The 22466-nt window shown below is 37.0% G+C and overlaps 1 protein-coding gene across 1 annotated transcript; it reads right to left on the reverse strand.

Annotated features, from left to right (window-relative positions):
• Window positions 1-917: 917 nt before the first annotated feature.
• On the reverse strand, window positions 918-21969 carry LOC113114804 (WSC domain-containing protein 1-like). Its single transcript, XM_026281843.1, is given in 10 exon segments — window positions 918-2381; window positions 2851-3051; window positions 3721-3885; window positions 5896-6067; window positions 6419-6540; window positions 8868-8943; window positions 8945-9053; window positions 12228-12342; window positions 12522-13214; window positions 21482-21969. Coding segments are annotated over 9 exon segments (1716 nt in total). The 5' UTR covers window positions 12925-13214; window positions 21482-21969; the 3' UTR covers window positions 918-2028.
• Between the last annotated feature and the right edge of the window lie 497 nt (window positions 21970-22466).

Raw genomic sequence — 22466 nt, forward strand, 5'->3', positions numbered from 1 at the left:
TTTCTTTGAACACCCCAATCACTCCAGCATAGCAACACTGGCTGAACCAGTGATGTAATTTTGGGGGTGTTACTATCATTTTTTTCAGACCAATGACAGATGGGGGAGTGTTTGTTTAAAGTTAACACTCAGCTCAGCTCGTGTGAACCTACTCACTGGTATTAAATTATGGACCAAACTCAAAACAGTGAGAAATTTGACGCTGAATGATGCTAACTGATTGATCCTTTGCGTCTCGTTTAATAACTCAGCAGTAACAGCCCCCTGGTGGGATTCCTGCCACTAGCATTACAGTGACATTGTCTGAATTTGTAGAAGTTTGGCAATGTGCAAAATAATATTACACCAGCGCTTAATCCAGACACGTCTGGAGCATGCTGGCAGCATGCTAATCAGCTCTGGGAGGATTAGCATCAGGCTAGCGTCATTCCGCAAGGCAAGTCTTGTCTAGTCCAGCTGAAAGCTTTCGTTCCATTCTGAAGGAATCTAGCGGGATGGGGACTGTCACTATTCGTTTGACTTTGATGTATGCTAAGTCTGTTTGCCATGTCATATTTTGTTGAACTTAAAGGTTTGAAAGAAAATGTGTTATTTTTTCTACTACTCCACAACATCCTATTACATTCTGCTTCTATCAGGGCCGTTATAGCATAGATACGTTGAACTTAAAATGTAGTTTTGTGGCCTATAAATATGACTTTTTCAATACTTGATTCTCGAATAATAACATTGTCCTCAACCTTATCCCCAATACACTACAAATTTTTTTTAATGATGTTAAATCAAGATAAATTTACTTGAGAAGCAAAATAACTTATGCCTTGTTTTCTGGGGAAAAAAAAAGAGTTGATACTTAAAACAAGAAAAAAAAAATCTGCAAATAGATAAGGTTACCCCATTTTTTTGTTTTATTTTTACATTTTTATACTTTTCTTTACATAAGTCTTTATATTTATGTCAGTTTGCTTGTCAAAGTAAATGTATCTTGTTTTAAGAATGTTAAGATGTTTTACCAAAAAAGACAAAAAATCATTTTTGCAGTGTCTGTGGTTACAGACCACTAATAGGTAACATTTAGCCTAGCATTTATGATATCAGCTTTGTAAATGGGCTTCATTTTCCCTACAAAAAAAAAAAAAAAAGTCATTGTGTAGTCATAAAATTATGTTGTTATTGTGGTTGACGTCATTATAATCTACGGTACATGTCGGATTAGTTCATAAGCAATTACATCAGTTGTTTATTAGGCCTCTTGTTGACTTATTTTGCCTATAACTAGTCTCGCGTAGCCAGACCTTCAGACTGATGGCTGAAGGTCTGGGATTCATGGCAGCTTTCATTGGCCAAGGGGCCATGAGGCCATTTGACTGACATGTGAAACAACCAATCACAGTTCATTTCATTCAGCGTCATGTTTCGAGGGGTGGAAATGTCACCACAATAACAGACCGGTGTGTAAAACTCTCGGAGGTATTTTAAAGATGCCGCAAACGTTAAATATTTCACATTCTTTTGAAACTCCAGTGTTTAGTTGATCCTGATAAGCACTTGTCATCACAGTTGTAAACACTACTGCCTTCTTTTTTTGTGAGGGGGTTTGGCGCCACCTTTGTTTCCAGGTGGAACGTTAAAGAGCGCTACACACGTCTCCCCAAAATCCTGTAACATTCAACCAATCCAATAACGACTTTGACACTCTAGAAGTGTTTCCACTTTTGTGTCCCATATGCATCAGACGTATGCATTTAGCCAATGGTCCGTGGGGGTGACGTTTGAGGCTGAGACTAGCCTCCGACTAGAGATGTTTCTGAGTCTCAACTTCAAAGTCTGCAAATTGCTTCCTTTTACAAACTGATCCCATACCGCCGTTAAAACATGATGATCTCAAAGCACACCAGCTTCATATGGCATTATATCTGACCTCAATATGTGAGGAAAAAAATGTATCAAAATATCTCCTGGGCATCACAGTCTGTAGCACTGGAGCTTGAGCGAGACAGACAGTCCTGTACTCTAGTTCTGGACTTATCATCTTGGTAGATACTCCTTTGGCAACCCAGAATGGTTGCTGGCTCTGAGGGCCTGGTCCACAGTGCTGATGTATCCATCAATCAGTTGTTTCATATCTGGGGTGAAGGGGTCAAAGGTGGGCCGTCGCACACCTGAGCGCTTGAAGTGGCCATCCTTGTTACACTCAGCACAGAGGAGCCGCTCTTCACTGACACTGGTATTGAGGAAGGAAGTGATGGATCGCAATGTGGGCACCAGTGACTCCTGCAACTCCTCATAGTGCACTACCAGAAGTTTCTTTCCATAACGCAGCCAGTCCAAAACATGAGAAGCCCACCAGGAAGCATAACTACCCACAAATTCAGGCCACTCTAAAAGGATGAGAGGTATAAAAATATTTTAGACAACAAATGCATTAAGAGCCTAGTTGGAGGACTTCAATGTAACGCATTACTTTAAATAAAAAGTAACTAAGTAACGTAATTAGTTACTTTTTTAGGAAGTAACGCAATACTGTAATGCATTACTTTTTTTACCAACACTGGTAATTTCTCTGAGATTACAAAATTTATTGGACAAGCTTTTAAATGTTAATTAATTGGAAATAAATACTAACTAAACCTAATAAAAAAATAAATAAAAAAAACCCAGAAATAGTAGTATTTAAAAAGATTAAAAAATAATTACAAAATTAACAAATTTTACAAAATTAAAAACGTTATTAAATTGAAATTAATAATTTTAACAAAATCTATAATACAGTAGTATATAAAAGAATACTAAAATAACACTAACGTAAAGTTTCCGAGAAGAGCTTAACATATACTGTACTCATAATACCTTTGCTCTTCCAGTGCTGTTCAGAAGCGTAACCAAGATGCCCAGCGCACTTGCGGTTGAACTCAGCCATGAGTGAGCGGTAGGGGTTTCTTATCAACAGTATTGCTGAGTCATACATCTCTATATCCCGCTGGCCGCTCTCATGTGTCTTCACACAGATGGTTCTTCCACTCTTCCAGTAATCTTTCTCACCCTTGAAGCCTGCACAGTTGGGAGGAGAAAAGGATTAGAATAAACAGCCAACTGCATGTGGCGACCGCTCAGTGCCGCCTCTGAATCCAAACACATACGTTCCAAAAACTGCATCAGAAGTGGTGTTAGTCCAGGCATGGGCTCCATGGCCCACCTCAGGCAAATGTGTCAGGTTCTGTGATGGATTTGAAAAGGCACTCTGACTTTCAAGGCATGTCAAGTTCTTTAATGATAGAAAAAAAATCCTCAATAAAGTTTGGCATTTGAAAGAAAAGAGAAGGTCAGCTGTGCCCAAATGCACATTATCAAGCGATCTCAAAAAGCTGCATGGTAGGAGCTGAAGAAAAAGAAGAAGAAGAAGAAGAAAAAAGTGCCTCTGCTGTTTTTTAATAAATCATTCCAAACTTCTTGAAAAAAAAGTTATATACTGTATACAGTATGTGTATTTATTGCCATGATGTTGTAGTGGCAGATTAAACTTTGGTTGGATTCCCATTTTCATTAGAGACATCAGCCTGTTTATGGGCAAAAATATAGCAATGATGATAAATTTATCCCTAAATTCATTCGTCTGGGCAATAATATCTCTCAGAGTGGTTTGATTTGTGTCTATCAAAGACAAGCAAGCTTTTAAAATGGTAAGATTTATGATCACTGGTAGAGTGATGCTACTTTTACCTCTATTGTAGAGGGTGCCATCAAAGTAGTAACTGCCTGTGTAGTAGCCTGTGGCGAGCTCGATCAGGTGCCTCACCCAGGTGTTCCCCGCCCCAGGAAAACTGGACAGAGCCACCAGTGAGCTGGACTTCTCAGGTAGAAACTTCTTCTCTGTGCATCTGGAATCTGGACAATAAGAAATTTCCAGATATTTTACAGAAGGTAAGATAACATATAACAACCTGTTATTATCAGCTAGGCAGTTACAGTATACTGCATCTGTTTATAAAAATAAAATAAAAAATCACATAAAATAATGCTACAAGGTGTTATCTATTAAAGATATAGAAATCGAGCGCAGCGTTAGTTCATTCAGGCCACGGAGGCATAGCTGATGCGGAAGCTGATGCGGTCAGCTGTCAAATAGCTCCAATCACTACCACTCTCCTATTAGACACGGGACATATATACGTGGCACTACTGCTCGGTAAGTATGCTCAAATGGCCCGCAACCCTCCCTCCCTTCCCATTATAAGCATGAGCATATTACCGTGCACCTTCTGGTTGTCGTCTTCTTTGTTTCAGATCACTAAGGCTTTCAAGTCCCGGTTGGCATGGACCTCACTGCTGAGAGACACTCATCCTCATAACCAAGCTACAAGATAGACGTCCCACTGCCACATCTACACGATTACCACTGTTTGCTTTGTGTCTTAATTGTCATGTATTTCCAAGCTGATGGTTCCTCGGGGGTTAATGTTTAAGCTCTTGTATCTTCAATTAATTTGGGAGCAAGAACCCCCCTAAGGAACCATACTGCCAAAGATAAATTGTGTTCAATAAACTCAAGTAACTTGCCAAAGTGGTCCTGTTTGAATAGTCTGAAATAGTGAAATAGTTCATTAGAAATAAAATGATTTTTAAGAGCTACATAAACTTAATTTTATTTATTTTATTTATACATTTTTTGTAAAAGTGCTGTGATTTTTTTATTGACTGACTGATTTTTGCTCGTGTGTAGCACCTACTGCTCTGCATAGCTTTTCGTAGCATCCCAATGTTAGATGAGAATGGCTGAAGTTTATTTTAAACATCAAATGTTAATTTTCTTTTGTTGTGTTAACATGTCTCCTATTGCAACAGGAAGTCGGGGGGATAACAGCTTTATAATTCCAATTAGCATAAAACCATGCTAGTTTATGGCAGATGGTATTTGAGAGAGAAAGCCTATGATTAATTTGGTTCATTAAATTATGACTTTTTATGTGTATTAAGGTTGGTTCTTAAACAGGATAACTGTTTGTTCAATTACAAAACATATACAACTGTTTAAAAGTTTGAAGTCAGATACAATTTTTGGAACACAATAAATGAACACTTCTGTTCATCAAGGATGCATTTATTGATCAAAAAGGACAGTAAAGACATTTACAATGTTACAAAAAGATTAGTATTTTGAATAGATGCTCGTTCTATACTTCGATACTATTTATCAAATACTTTTGAAAAATATAAATATTTAATATGTACCGTGTATATTTATTTATAAATTACAAAATATATTAAGCATCACAACTGTTTTCAATATTTATAATAATAAGGCATATTTCCTGAGCACCAAATCAGCATATTAGGATTTTTTCTGAAGGATCATGTGATATTGAAGACTAAAAATGTATCTTTGCCATATGAATAAATTACATTTTAAAATCTATTACTAGTTATTTTAAACTAATAATATTTCACAATATTACTCTGTTTACTGTAATATATTTATTCACTCATTTATTTATTCATTCCCCTCACAAATTATGTGACAAAAAATAACTAGTTAGCTACCAAATCCACCCACAAAGACTCAAGCTGTTGGAGATATTTACTTTCAGGCTTGCTTATTATTTTTCAAGCAGTCTCAGATATATGGGTACTTTATAGATATGCAGGTACCCTTAGGCTATTATGTGTTGTTGGAAAATTTAGCATTGCCATGCATACCTAAAAAGGTATTATTCACTTTTACATTCTTATATAATTTCAGAGAAAAAAATATCTTGGAATTGAATGAGCAGGCACCCTATTTAATTCTAGCATACATCTCGAGGCTGAGCTCTATGTGAGAAGAATAAACTGCCGGTGTGGGGAAATGTGAGCACAGAGGTAATTATTAAGATCAGTGAGGTTTCCAAAGAGTCTTACCTTGAACAGGTGTCTGATAAACCTGGAGGAAGAGCTGACGGGAACCCTGGGCAGGCAGACTGCTGTTTTCCACAGCACAGAGCTCCTCTTTTACCGGTTCGTGAAGAGTGAAGCGTGGAGTAGCGTAGCCACAGAAACAGTCAGGCTTTCTGACCAGGGCCAGAGGAAACTCCTGATAAGAGGGAATACATATGTATATGAATGACACCAAGAGCCGATCTCTACGTCTCTCAATCCATACGACAGTTTACAACTATTCTGAGATATCATTATCTGAAAATGTTCTCAAGCAGTGCAATTAGATCCTCAGCTAAAAATGAGGATGAATCAATTGAGCATGCTGCCAACAATGCATGACCATCTGATAGATGCTGCGAAGAAGAGCAAATTTGTGCACTATGGGGACACATTCAAGTTTAAACAAGAAGACTGTGTTTAGAAGAGTGAGAGAATATATCAGAACTACAGCAGACCATATCCAATCCACATGAATCTAGTGTTGATACAGTCAGGAAAGTCAGACCTGATCCATGCAGGTCTGGATGCACCACTGAGAGGTGAGGTTGGGCTGGACGGCATGAGCCAGAGAAGCTGCTGAAGTGTTGTCAGGTTTTCTGAAGCAGCCCCGGTAGCGCACGTTCCTGTCTGAAGGCAGAGGAGAATGGAGAACATTGCTCATTGACAGGAGGTAAATGGTGTAGGAACAAGATTTCGTGCCAACACTCAGTTCATTGCTCTAAGGTTTGGAATGCTGCAGTGAATGTGTAATTAAGAAAAAAAAACTCACAGACCTTCAAAGAAATATCAAACAGTTCAAGGAATCAGGCTGTATGGGTAATGAGTGAACTGCAAAGAAGCCACATTTCACAGGAATAGGAAACTGCGCTTTTTTTTAATTTTTTTTGAGTTGCTTCAGCTTTTCACAAACCCTTTTCAGGCACAGCTGCAAGTTTCTTGTAGCAGGTGCTTTTGAATGAAGGAATGCATTTGAAGAAACTCGTCGCTATGCTTTAAACTGAAATTTTGACTTTGAGCTTCCCATAGCAGATGTACATGTTAATATTAATAATAATATGTTTAGTTGATATACTGTACACTACCATTCAAAAGATTTTTTGGATGTTTTTAAAATAAGTTTTTTTACTTTTTTTCAAAATAAATGATAATACATTTTTATTTGAATATATTTTAAAATGCAGTTTATTCCTGTGATGGCAAAGCTGAAAATTTTCACCTGCCATTCAGAAATCCTTCCAGTTTACTTTTCAAGGAACATTTCTCATAATCAATGTTGAAAACAGATGTGCTGCTTAATATTTTTGAGGAAATCGTGATACTTTTTTTTTTATTCTCTGCTAAAAACAAAGTTTTTTTTACATTTTATCTTTAGATTTTCCTATTTTTTATTCCAGTTAAAGTTTATGTCTATATTGTTTTTATTTCAGTTTTAATTTTAGTACATCAAGTTTTGTTTCAGTTAACATTTATTTTATTTTACAATTTTTTATGATTTTAGTTACAGTTTTAGTTAACTAGAAGAACCCTGCCTAAATCAGACAATACATTCCTTCATCATTAACTATAATAAATGTGTATTTGGTATATACAAATGTTTCCACAGCTAATATCCAACTAGAATTGACTCGACATAACAGAGCCTACAGCGAACAAGCCAAGAAACAGATTCACCTCGTGGACAAACACCGGATGTGAGTTGATACTGTGATTTAAGAAGTTTGTATCTGCATTAGAGAGTGTGCTCAGGGCCTTCATGACACTTTGTCACCTCTGCAGGGTAAACAAGCACTCTATAACTGAAACCCCGGGGCTTTTGTTTGCCTCTCCAAATAAATGAAGAGGCCCTGCAGACCGCCGTTTGCTTTTGAAGCGATCACATGATTCTCTGTGAGGGCCATAAATGAGACACAGCTGCATGAAAACATCAAATAAAGCACTATTAAAACAGAGTGCAGAGGAGCACCACTGGCTTCGGGTGAGCCTCTGAACTTCTTACTAAGACCGGAGGTAGACTGTTCAACTATAACAAAACAAGTCTGACCACGCTCACCGACACAGGTGTGGAAAATAAAAAGAGTCTTGCAGGATACTGTGCACAGAACATTTTCACACAAAAATAAGCAATGCATTATAGGCTGTAGACCTCTCTTAGATTAGATTTTTCAAAATATATTTTCCTACCCCAAACCTTTGAACAGTAATGTACAATCAATCCGTTTTCATTAAAATATATGGATGAGTCTGAGTAGAGACTTTAATGAAATAAAGCCCAGTATGTATTTAAAAAATTCTGTTTTCCCAATTCAGCCATACAATTTTAATTTAAGAAAAACTTAATTATTCAAGACTCCTTTTTTCCTCAGGGTGAGAGGGAACTTTACTGTGTCACAACTCATTAAAGAGTGTCACAGAAAAAATGTAAAGCATTACAGTTGCTCTTGGTGTCCCCTTCACATTTACAATTTTTAGCATATGTTAGCATAGCAATTAAAACAATCATTTAGAGACCTCTTTATGGCTTTTCTGTTGCATTACATGAACATCTTAAAAGCAACAGCCCAAACAATGCAAAAATCCCTCTTAACAAGACATTATTATATGGTACAATGGATAGCATTTTCAATTTAGGCCACAAAACATATGGTCAGTGCTTAATAGCTGTGTATGTGAGTGTTGTGCTGGGCCGAATCCAGTTGGCCTGATACTGCAGAGGGACATTGAGTCAGAACACAAAGGTCCAACAGCATGTGGAAGAGACTGATGAGGAAACCTGTTTTAAACATATGGCCACATCAAAGCTCCACTGCCAGACAGTGGATTACCTGCAGAAGCAGCGCTGCTTTCATCCAGTATACAAGTATTACAAACAAATGTTGTTGTTGTTGTTGTTTTATTATTATGAATGGGTGAGAAGTTGTGCCCTGCAAAAAGGTAAACTTTTTTCAAGCACTCACATCTCCGCTGGCCAGGAAGATCCTCCTCCACCTTGTAAATGGACAGACGGGACACACCTCCACAGATGGCGCCCTTTCTCACCTTTGCAGTCCAAGTTACACTCCTCCTCTTTCATCCGAGTGCTTGTGATGCGGTTTCCACAGTAACACTCAGACCCATATTCAAGGCCAGCGAACTGGTAGCCACTGTGTGAAACAAAACATTCAAAATCTAATTATACTCATACTAAACTACACTAAATATTTATAGCAAAAACTCTTTTCTTAACACAAAATAATATTGCATTTGTCATTATAAAAGAAATATTTATACAAATGTTAACTAATGTTTTCAAATGATGTAATGGCTTCTTTTTATAGTATTCTAACAACTTAATAGGTGTAATATAATAATAATATAATAACTATAAGCCATTCATAGGTTTATTTATTCTCCTTGTTTCAGCATCCCAACCACTTTGACTCAGCAACACTGGCTCAACCAATAGCATCAGCTTTGGGCGGGGCTGTCTGTTTGGACAGCCAATGGTAAACAGGGTAAGTGCTTGGGAAACGATTTCGAAAACAGTCGATTTTTTGGCAACATCAAAGCTCCATGGCCAGACTATGAAAATTAATTCTGTCCCCTGTTGTCCTTTCGCATCAAAATCCAAAGACATAGTTTTAAACAAATATTTTTAATTGTCACTTTTAAAAGGTGCTTCATCTATGCATATTTATCTCCTAAATAAGATGAGACAACTTATTCACTGGAGAAAGCAATATTATGGATAGAAGGCTTGGCAACAATTTGAGAAAAAAAAAAATTCTTGATGAATTAGTTTATAAAATTATCATTTCACAAGATGCTAACTGATGGACTCGAGTCCTGTGGATTACTGATGTTTAATCAGATATTTGAAGTCTCATTCTGACGGCACCTATTCACTGCAGAGGGTCTATTGGTGAGCAAGTAATGCTACGTTTCTCCAAATCTGTTCCAATGAAAAAACAACTGAAGGGTGAGTACATTTTCCGCAGATTTTCAGTTTTGGGTAAACTGTACGTCAATGCATTCTTTGGTTCTCCCAGAAAAGCTCTTATAATTTTTACACTCTTTAGCAGTATCCCTATTGGGTCTGTCTTTTAAAGTCCACCAGCATCTCCCCGTTCATATCTGTTTGTGAGCTCATGGGGTTAACAGCTGGTGATTAGCCAGCTTGCTGAGCCAAACATCTGTCTCCCCATTTCACACCCTGCGGTGCTAGCCTAAGCCACTTTGTAGTGGCAGCCGTTCTCAGGGTGCCATTGCGAACCACCTGGCCAGCTATCTCACAGTAACGAGCCTGTCCAGGAAGCTCCTGCATTCACCTCCATCTCAACTTTTCCAATAAATTGGGACCTATAAATGACTTCTAGTTTTTTTGACATTGACAGCAAGTTGTTTAATAGTTAATCACAACAGTCTTTCTCCATCTCGAAGCTTTTGTCCTCTGGCCCTCTTGACTTTTTTTGGAGATTGCAGAATGAAGCAGCACGATTCCATTCAAGCATGTTGGTGTAGGGCTCAACAGGTATTAGCTTGAGCCCCTCTGCAAATTGTTTCTCTGATCCGCTGCTCGAAATGTGGCATTGGCACTGCCATGGCAACCCAGTCAGGGACATTCCCACTGGTAATCTGCGCTCTGAATTAATCGCTCAGTCTGAGCAGATGTATCTGCAGACACAGAACAGGAGAAGATTTCCTCTCTGTAGATGATAACACTGGGCTGGGATGTCAGATCCTTTTCAGTTTGAGCAGTCACAGAGTATTAACGAAAACTATTTCTTAGATATAAATATGTTCCACAAATGTGGGTTTTATCAACATTAGAGGCTGATCCCATGTTTTTGAGGTGTTTACTTTTAGATGTTTGATAAATGACTGATCAGCTATATGTTTGATAAACTATATACTAATCCTAAAAGTTTTTTTTTTTAATTAAAAACTGTCAGTAAAGACTTCTATGTCAAAAAACTTCAAAACTTTCTGTTTATCACAAATATATTATTTATATCACAAGCATTACTGTTTTTAGCAATGACCATAATGATCAATGTTTCTAGAGCAGCAGATCTTCACATTCGAATGGCTTCTGAAAGATTGTGTGATATTGAAGATTGGAGAAATGGCTGCTGAAAATTTAGCTTTGCCATCACAAAAATAAATAACATTTCAAAATATATTCAAATAGAAAACAGATGTTTACAACTGTAATAAAATTTGATAATACTACTGATTTTATTGTATTTTTATTCTAATAAATGCAGTCTTAGTAAGTATAAGAGTTTTGTTTTTTTTTTTGTTTTTTTTAAATCTTACTGACAAAACCCTGAAGTTTGAAATAATATCTAATATAAAATTAACTTTGCATGAAAAGCAGCTTGTCAAATGTGTATATGCCACTTAAAATGGTATTTCTGGTCTTTGGTCTTGAGATTTATTCAGGCTTTGCAAGTCTGTTAGGCGCTCTGAATAATTTTCTTTTTCCTTTTCTGTTGAATTTTATTATTTTAAGTGATTTCTAAATTATAAAATTACATCATTTTGTAAATAAATATTTATTTAAATTGTACAGAATGGCAAAAGTCTGAATAGCAAAATGACATTTTAAATATGAAATGATATACTGATTCGCGGCTGATGATCAATATTTTCAGAACATTGTCTTTACCTGCTTGCACTGGTCATTTGAAATAACTGAAAAATGTATTTTCAAGTTTGTTTGTTTGATCTTTGTACAGTTTATACAAAAAAATCTATCTAGCCGTAAAGCAAGAACATAATATTGCCTTAAAGGTGTCAACACTGTTAATTATGATTTTCTTCTTCATAGGAAGTATCCACTATGTCAGCATGAACAAAAGATCATCTTTAGCACATGTTAGGTTTCATGTTTTCTAATGGACTATTTAGATTCCCCCTGAACATTGCAAATGTCACCCAAGTAATTAAATAAGCTCTGAAACGTTGGGAGTAATTACAGGAGGTCAATCTGCCTCACACTTGTTCTCTGGTGGTCAATTATCCGCCGGCCTAAGAACTTGAAAAAGTGTATACTCCATCATGGCAGATAGATGTTCCTCCTCCAGCATTAGCGGAGTCCAGGTCCAGAGCTGCGCTCCATTAATTGGGCCTGATCCAATTCCCAGCATGAGCTCGGCCAGCTGGCACAGGGATGCACACTGCATGTTCTTTTCCCTAAACACTGTTTCATTATTTCTTGATTTAAGATGAGCACAGAGGAGCCTCCAGGCAACAGATGTCCATCTGCTTTTGGTGGCTCTGTGATTAAAACAAAAGCCGTGAGTATTTGAGTGTACTGTGTATTAATCACATACCTTTCCGTGCAGGTGTCCTGACACAAGGTGCTGGTCATTTTCCGGAAGTCGTAAAACACCATCCCTTTGAGCGCCCGGTCTTTAGCGTCATCCAGAAAGCAGCCGATGTATGTGCCTGAGCGGAGAATAACAATCGCATCAACAATTCAGAGTGTGACCTTTTTCTGCACAAACAGATGGGAAGATTCCGCAGCGCAGCTTGGAATCCAGATAATTGAGAAAATAAACCAATTATCATAAACAACCAGTTTGTCATTCTGGAAAGCACACAGTTCGTCTAGCACCGAGTTTCACCTTTGTGTCGGATTTTTCTTTTCGGGAGAACTTTCTCCACTCTGGATGCTTCCTGTTCGGACATGAGGCTGTGGAACCAGCGACGTCTCAGATATCGGATCTCCTGGTTTCTAGAGATCAGCCATTGTGATCCAGCGTTGTCTTCGGATAAAACCCCCTTTCCGGATAGCCGAGCTCCCATTATTCCATAACTTGTTCGGAGGGCAGGTGCCTCCAGGGCTCTGGGGGGAGATGGCAAAGACGGCAAAGGAAAGTAACTGCTCGTCCCACGCTGTGACACCACCAATCCATGTCTCTGCAGAAGAAGAACACTTCCAGCCATAATGTATGCCACACCGAGGAACAAGAAGAGCAGCTGAGTCCGTCGCAAGAAGCGCTGAAGCCTGTAGAAGGGCTTTGCCATGTTGCCCTCCTTCCACGTAAGTGAAAAAACCTTGAGTCTATGATTTCATTCTGCCATTGTTCCAACTAAAAAAAGGCAGAGACTATTCCAGGTGCTCCATTCTATGGCCAGCTCTAACAGTGATACCTTATTCACATTCTGTTTAAAAACTCTTTGAGCGCAAAATTCCTCTGGCAAAATGTCCCGCCGATTAAGGGAAAACTTGACTGTGCCGTTACATCCCCTTGATGACAGAAGTACTTGTGGCAGAATGTACTCTGAGCTCTTACGGCTCAAAGACTTCAGGGAACCTGGTGGGAAAATAGAAAGCAGTTAGACGCGAGTCGAAGCACATCATTCACTTTTTTTATTCTCAGGGATAGACCAGAGTGCTAGAGACAAGAAAGAAATATAGAGAGAGTGTGTGGCAGTTATTCTGGTAGTATGTCTCCATTAAGAGGAGAGAGCGGGCCTTGCTGGCTGGAGAAGCATTACCTGTTTGTGCTCCTGTCTGTCCTTATGAGTACACGGCAGATGTGAAAAGTCTAAGAGGAAACACTACAGTCTCCTAATCGAGGTGCAAGTTATGGGCTCGGTGTAGGGGTCTGACATTCCAAAAAGAAAGTGGAAACCAGTAGTGATTTTGTGTGCTTGAGGTCTGTGGGAAAATAGTTTCAGAGGAGCAAGATTTTGGCTACAATTGAAAAAATACATAAAAAAATACATTGAAAAAAAAAGACAAATTAAAACAGTTACAATGTAAACAGTCAATATATTTTTATAAAATAAATATAGTTTTTACCTTTTTTAAATCAAATAAATGCAGCCTTAGTGATAATAAAATCAAATATTTACAGACCCAAAAACTTTGAACCTACATATCATGAGATTTCTTACTGACAGAAACTAATTAATAATTAAGTAATTCATTAAGAATCATTTGCATGCTGTCCCTTGTACACTATATATATATATATATATATATATATATATATATATATATAAAATCATTGAATTTACAAAATAAAAACAAATTAAGGTAAGTGGTTGCAATCAATTTATTTTAGCTTTATTAAAATAAAATAAAAATGGTTGACTTACTTTAATCTAAATTAATTTAAATGTAGCTAAAATAAATTGTGTACAACCACTTAAAAAAAAACTATTATAATTATGTACAACATATCCTAGTTATTTTCAACTACAAATGTTTGTCGGCCAATAGTGATAAAACATGTAATAAATTAACCCTAACTGATTTTCATTTCAACATTCTCAAATGCACATTCATGTTTCTAATGCTTCATCTTTCATTCTTTTTAAATCATGTAAGATGTTTGTTAGCTGACTGGCTGACTGAAATAAAGTCTGGTTTAGTACTGCTAATCTAAGCCAAATAGTTTCTACTGTATAACTTGCAGCACCTTTTTGTTCCATTCACTTCAGACATTCTTGAATCTTTCAGCCCATTATTTCAGCTCCAATGAAAATCCTTTTGTGTGGCAAAAACAAACCTTGTAACAAGTCTAACTAACTCAGGGGTGGGCTGTCCCTTGCTTCCATTCATTCTAGCCAATCAAACAAGTCTAGCTCTACAGAGTCCACTGTGTGCCCCATATATTCTCCCAGTCTATTTCATCTAGAATATATCTGGGCCCAAGGAAGATGAAAACACAGGGCTGGGCCCAACATCGATTATGCGTAAAACACATAATCACACCACCACACATTAATATGAATGTGGATTTGGTTTCATGTGTAAGACGTGAAGAATAAAAAACAGATCTGATCAATCTTAATCAAGCTGGTTTTAAAGTCAAATTGATCCTATTTACTGTTTTTACACAATAATCTAAAGGGGGAAATCATTTTGTAATGAAAATATATTTTGTTTTTCCACTGAACAGGTTATTAGATATGACCCAGTAATCAAATAACTATAGCATTGTTTTACCAAACTCATATTACAGAATGCCCAGTTTATGATGTAAAAAATTCCAGATGGATAAAAGTATCCCTCTAAATTTTTCTCTTATTAAATATACTTTTTGTTGTGATTCACAATGATAGATTCTGTTTTCAATTATTCATTTTCAATCTTGTTTTACAGCTTCAGACTTCGAGTAAAAATGTCTTTATTATGATTAAGAATCCGATTTTTATTAGAGATATTTGGGCCAGTTGCAGCTTTCCATACAAGCACAGCTTTGCTCACTGAACCCCTTCTGAGACCCCCAAACTCCATCTTTTTAGGCCTAGTGCTGGCAAAAGGCCTAGATTTGCATAAACGCTTGAGATGCAGGGGCGGCTGTCCTCGCCAGCACCAGAGGAAACCATAACTACGAGGCGGCTGAGAATGTCAATCAGCCTGAGGGCTCATTATTCTTCTAACTATGAACAGTGAGTGACTGGCGTCTGGTAGTTTTTCCCCCTCTGCCAGTACATGGAGCAGCTTCTGACAAATCTATCCTTTACAAGACAGAGGATGCACGCATAGCTGACAGAAATCAAATAACACCTACTGCATCTGCCATTCTACACCTTCTTATTTTCAAAATCAGTTTTACAAAGTTCTGGTACTGCAAGGTTTTGTTTTTTTGTTTTTTTTTAATCTGATGATTTAACATGTTATATTCATCAGTTTTTCATTTTAATCATTTGCAACATCATGTTCTCATAAACCGTTTTTTCCCCATTTATACATAATTCATAGCTTTTGAATAATATATACAAATATGAAAAGCTGCTTACATGTATACGAAGCAGATTTACAGGGAGCTGACAGCATAGATTAAGGAACCGCTCACACAAGACATGGTATTGTGTTCAACATAGACAAAACTGAGCTAAACTAAACTGTTTTTGTCAAAGCACGCCATCCTAAAAATGTGACGCTCATGCCGTGAGATGCTAAAAAACTTCTTAACTTTTGTATTTTGATAATGTCTCTTAAATAATCCTTTTTTAAAAACATCTATTAAATTTCCTCGCATCAAATACTGATATGGATGCAAATTATTTAAAATGATGCTATAGTTTCCATTAAAAAATGTAACTGATTGACAACCAAAATATCAATATACACACTCTAGTTAGATTAGTTATTTTACATTTACATACATATGTTTAAATACACATTTCATTTGTTTTTGCTGCTATGCTTGAGTTTCTGAATTATTTTATTTTTTTACTCACTTTAAAATGAATAGCTGTTCTATGAAATCATCTTGTAGAGGCGCTATGCCTTCACTGCTTTGAACACTCAACTAAGATTTATTCAGTTGAACATCACTTTTGAAAAATGAACCAGAAATAAGGCCACGGTGTATTAATGAGAGATGATGTTCTTGTCATATTGGTAAACCGGAGAATTTGGCAGTAGTCCTGAGCTTCATTTTTTTTTTTCAAGAATTTTATTCACTTTAAATAACTGTAATTAATGGAGCCAAAGGGAGGCGGCTCGATTAATTATAAGGATGGTCCGTAAATGAATGTTATAGCAGTGAGATGCGTGGGACACATAATTCATCTTATTTTGTCTTCCCTTTCGCTCTGTTGTGTGCTTGCTGGTAAATGGTATTGCATTTCACACAGAAACAAATGCATTTATGAATAATAATGCAGAGCCAAGGTCATTTCCATTTTCCATTCAGGGACGTCTGACGACTCCACGGTGCATTTCAAAGGGCATTAAGTTTGAAAGCAAATGTTATTCGCCTTTATTTGATGTATTATTTATTAGTCTATTTTGCCGTTGCTCTCATGGCATATGCTGCAAAACCCTTGAGTTGTAATAGCATTGACGCTGAGTCTCCATGGTTGTCACTGGACAGCAGCGAATGGGTGCTGTAGGTCCAGACTGGAGCACTCATTTGTCTTCATCTGCTTTCCCAGCGTGTTATCATCTCGCTTACAGCAGGGCGACCACACTTCCATCTCAGAGGCTGATGAGACTGACCCTGGAGCTCAGATGCTGCCTGGATAGCTCTCTTTTCTCTCATCTACGCATCTTGCCACCATCTCTGACCATCTGACTGTTATGTGCTCCTCTTAAGTATCTCTGAATGAAGCATTTCAGTAAGAAATGTTTAAGCGAAGAAGGTTTCCACAGTCATAATCTTGCTTCTAAAGAGTGTCACGGTGGGGCGGCAGGCACATGACAGTTGGCCCGCTGTTCCCCTGGCCCACAGTGACCCCAATCTGTCCTCCTTTAATATATATTTTCAAGGCCAAATCCAAGAAATGAGGAAGGGAAAGCATTTTATATTAAGCTCATTTCTTCTCATTCTTAATGCACTGTAAAAAGTGCTCACAAGCTACCATGAGTAGCTGTTTCGAACAATTACATTTCATTTTGCTAGTGTAACCTAATGTATTAAGGTTGATTCAGTGATGTTAAATAATATGAATGATTCATTTAATTTAGATGTTATTTAGAATTTAGATTCATTAATAGCAGTATATGTTTCATATATTCTGTCATATGGTTGTGATAATAATCTTACTTAGCATCACACCCCAGCCCAGGGTTGAGTAATCTAATCAAAGAGATTTAAAGAGACATTTCCAGCAGTTCGCTGATTGGCAGCCTGTCAGCGAATTCAAAATAGTGTATGCAAAGGTTCCAAGAGCGGTCGTGAAAACTAATTAAGAGTTCACTTATCAAAATTGCATCTTAGTTTGCATAATATTAGCTGAAAGGAAAGGAAAGTAAACCAAAAATATGCAACATGTTATTTAGTAGAGTTCATTTCAAATCAAATAAATAATTCTGCCTACGTTTTGGGGAAGATGTGTCCATATGATTTGGAACGCTCAAATTATTGAAAAATCAAGCTTAATGCTTAATCCAAATCCTCTGAAAAAAAGATGAACCTCCAGCTGTGAACTGAACCGCAGGTGATTGTCAATCACCGTATTCACATCCTACTCAGACTATTGATCATCCACTGCAGGGATTGATTTCACTGCAGTATCCAAAAGCTCCATATAAACTGAACTGTTTATTTGTTCTTAATTTGGTCCGATTTTTGTTTTTGAGCCAACTGAGCTTTTGGTTAAAATGCATAAAGCCTTTTGCAATGACACACACACACAGACGTTTACTGTAAGTGTACTGCGCAGTCCGTATGCTCGTTTTTTTTTTTTTGCAGATACATTTCAAACATTATCCATTTCGCTGGTTCACATCCAGTATTTACTAGACACTTACAGCGGCGAGACAGGAAAGGAGATGAATTAGACGATGCACTAAAATGTTGTTAGGAATAGTCTGTCTTTGATTATTTATGCTTTGTGTTGCTTGAGGCACATTTACATTTGCAGATTTAAAGCCCAGACATAAACAAGGCACTATAACTAAAATTCGCTCAATAAATGCTGGCTGAAAAGATGGCGACTGCTGGCCCTCGGGCACCGATTTATTGACCGCTAAACTACAAAGGGTGCGTGCATGAAGTGGTGTAGCCGAAGTACTGACACCAGAGCGCTTTAACACCCACAGACCACAGACAAGTACGTGTGATCATTCTGTGGCCTCTTCTGGGAGACTGAAGCAAGCCCTGGCAAAGTCACACAAATGCATACACAGTAGTGCTCGCTGACACAAACTGACAAGACTGCAGCATTATTTCCATGTATTTTGCAGGAACTCATCACCATCAGCTGCAGAGGATGACACTCCAAGAAATGTAGCCCTTTCTTTCTTCAGTGTAATGTCTTCATTTTTTTTTCAACTGCTGCAGTAAGTAAATGTAGTGGTTTCTCATCACGAATCGACTGTGAAGTCTTTCATCTGTGCAGACTCAGCTGTCTGGTTCTGTACAATGAAATTTAACAAGCCGCATTATTACTATCCTTTCTCCTGCTTTTGTTAGGTCCTTATCCAACCGTAAAGGTAGTATATGCCCTTAAAGGGATTGCAGTAGGGATGCACGATATTGGATTTTGGCCGATATTCGATATGCCGATATTTTCTAAATAATTTTGGCCGATGCCGATACCGATATCGATATATATACAAATATATACTGATATATTTACAAATATATACTGATATATTTAAACTTTAATTTTACTGAAGAGAAATCCATGTATCTCTTCTGTACTGATTCTACCATAAATTTATTATTTTACAAATGTAGACAGACATTCACATCTGAAAAACAGGTCAATTATTTCACTTGGAGAATATCGGTTTGGCTCATCGGCAGAAATATTCATATCGGCCGATACCGATAATGGTCATTTTAAGCTTTTATCGGCCGATACCGATGTTGTGCCGATATTATCGTGCATCCCTAGATTGCAGGAACACAAAAGAAGATATTTTGAGAGATGTCAGGGTTTTTTTTTGTTTTGTTTTTTTGTAGTCCATACTTTGGAAATCAATGGTAACCAAAACTGATTGATGTAGTCAGCATTCTTCAAAATATATTCTTTCTGTTATGCAGAAAAATGAAAACTCTAGAATGATATACTGTTGAGTAAATAGTGATACAATTTTATTATTTTGGGCATAAATTGTCCATTTTAAGAGCAATAGCCTGCGTCTTAATCACTAAACACCCTTAGTCCAGTTCAACTTGAATTACTGTCGATCTTTTCTATGTAAACTGGGTTTATTATCAATTGTTTATTGTTCACAATACTCGGTGCTTTACATCCAGTGAAATTATTGTTTCAAAAAGGCATTAAATACACTTTTATTGATCATGGATTCGTTAATTTATCAAATGATGATCAGACAATGAAGAAGAGCCTTATAATATCAGGGTTCAACTGGATTCCAAACCCCCTACAAGTTAGTTGACTGCCCAAGACTGAAATTACAACAAGGTTCAGTGACTTTTCAAAATATGCAAATAAATGTTAACAGCCATGGCAAAAACAGTCCATTCAGTCTATTCAGAATGTTTCCGTCAGGCTTGTGGGACCACAGGAGACGGAAGGGAAATAAGACTGTCCCTGGCAAACTGTGCTAAGGCCAGAAAAAAATTCCAGAAGCACAATCAACCACCCTCCATGCATTCATTATTTAGAATCGGTATTAGTGAGGCTGGAGAAACACTGCAGTCACCAGTGGTTGGTCAATCCAATGGAAATCTAAAGGGAAAGGATGGTCTGTACCAATCAAAAATAATATTATATTGGAAGATATTTGCATCAACTGAGACCTGCTTCAAGGCTTAATAATAACTTTTTGTCTGACTGCTTTTCTTCGTCTTTCTATAAATATTGTTCAGATACTTGACCTCTTTTAGCCATAAATGTAATCATATGCTGAAAAGAATCTATGAGCGCTTTCTTGTCCAACATGTAAAAGTGTGCCATTATTTTTGATAGCATAATATTTTCATGCTATTTTGATAGCATAATATTTTGACAGCAAAATATTTTAAAATTATTTCAAGTTACCATCATTTTTTTTCTTTTCTTTTTTTTTATAGGGATAAAAACTAACAAATGGGACACTAGGAAATACAGTACAAAGCACACCGATGCAATGCAATCATGAAAGATTATGTATTCATACACAACTCTATGCACAGATACCTCTCTTGGAGATGAGGCAGTTTGCCCCATAGGCGGTAAATGTATGCTGCTGAAAGGTCAACCATGACAAAATGATCTTGATTAACCCTGTGAGACATGAAAGCTGAAGACGGACTCATTTACAGTACAGGCAGTCTAGATATATTTCTGTTTCATGACCATAGAGTACTGATATAATGATTAAGGATGAGTTAGAAAAATCTTGAAATCTATGGCATCTGGGCGCACTCAAAAGACACATGTTAGTGCAGTTCATCAGATAACCGCAGCTCTTGTGGACAAATCCTACCACTGGGAACATTAATATGCACAACTTAAGAAAGACATTTTTTATTTTTTATTTTACAGTTATGTTTTGTCCTATCACAAAGACATATACAAGGAAATCAATGTTGTATAATGATTGCATATTGTAAAAAAAAAAGGTTTATTCATCTATCGATTCATGAATCCCCCATTTAGATTCTCAAATTTACATTAATTCATTAATAATAACTGTAACAAACATTATTACTTTTTTAAAATGCATAATGGATTGTAAAAAAAATAATTTTATATATATGCATTTTATTTTTTCATTTACTTTTTATCCGTGGAGCTCTCAGAGTACCTTCACTGGCTCTGTTTTTCTCTATTTAACTTCTGAAAGCTTGGTTTTAACCAAAAAGCCATTTATATGATTCTAAAACATTATTTGTACTTTGTACTAAAACAATACAGTCTACATGGACTTAAGCAAAATGTTCATGTTTTAAGCACAAAGGAAAATCCTCAAAGCAGAAACAGCAGGTTCAGTCACTTGGACATCTGTCATCAACACTTGTTTGCATTATTTTTTGACAAAACTCCCCTTGACTCGAACTGATATACTGGTGCATAAAAATTACGTATTATATAATTCACGTAAACTTTCCAGTGTATTTAGACTGCAGCAATAAAACATACTAGACTAAACATTAAAACAATACTTTTGTTAGGTGGGAAAAGCTTTTTATGCATTTATAATTTGTAAAATCCATCTTACCTTTCGCTACTACCCGACGGCAGTGAAGAATAACAATCTTGTAGCATATTAAATGTATTTCAGAGCTGGAGATTTCCTTGTGTTGGATGTCTTGTTCATGAACATGAGCATCTTTTTCGAGTCGAGTCGCGTCTGGCTTTCACACTCTGTTTTGCTATTTTGCTTCACTTGATGTGTGTCACTAATCCTCTTGCATTTTCTTATTTTGCATAGCTGTGAAACCACTAAAACAGCGATAATCCTTATCTAAATCCGTTGCCGTGTTCCATTTGCTCTGCAGCCCCACGTTTCTCTGTGAACGCACGTAAAAGCCCAGCTGTTTTTAAGTCGGACAACGCTGCCCGTGTGCGCATGCGCCGAAAGAGAGAGAGGGACCAGACCACACCGGGAGGTGAGAGTTTAGGACCGGAGCATCAGTAGCACTTTCAAGGAAACCGTTGAAAAAAAAAAAAAAAAAACTACCTGTATGGGAGACCGAAGAGTGTGTAACACGGGGTGAGTTGTAACAAAACCGGCCTAAACAATTAAAAATTAGCTACAGGGTGACATCACTATCATACATGAGGTGACAGTATCTAGCCTATTTAAAAATAATAATAATAAAATAAAACATTTACAGGACATAAAAAAGTTTGTGAGATTTAGTCAGACGAGGGTTAATTTAGAATGTTGTTTATCTGGAAATTAGCGATCTATATGTGTGTGTGTGTGTGTGTGTGTGTGTGCATGTTTTTGTGACATATCAGGACACAACTTTGTGTAACGAAATGGGTATGACACAGGTATTACAAGGAGAGGGTGACTTATGAGGACATAGGTGTAAGGTTGGTATATGGCCATAGAATATACAATTTGTACAGTATAAAAATGGGATGTCCCCACTTTTCACAAAAACAAAAGTGTGTGTGTGTGTGTGTTTATTATTGAAAGATTGAAGGCTCTGGGTGACATTTTTTCATAGTGTTATTATTTAATATAATTGAAT

Source organism: Carassius auratus, chromosome 15 (genome assembly GCF_003368295.1).
Source record: "Carassius auratus strain Wakin chromosome 15, ASM336829v1, whole genome shotgun sequence".
In the NCBI taxonomy this organism is placed as follows: Eukaryota; Metazoa; Chordata; class Actinopteri; order Cypriniformes; family Cyprinidae; genus Carassius; species Carassius auratus.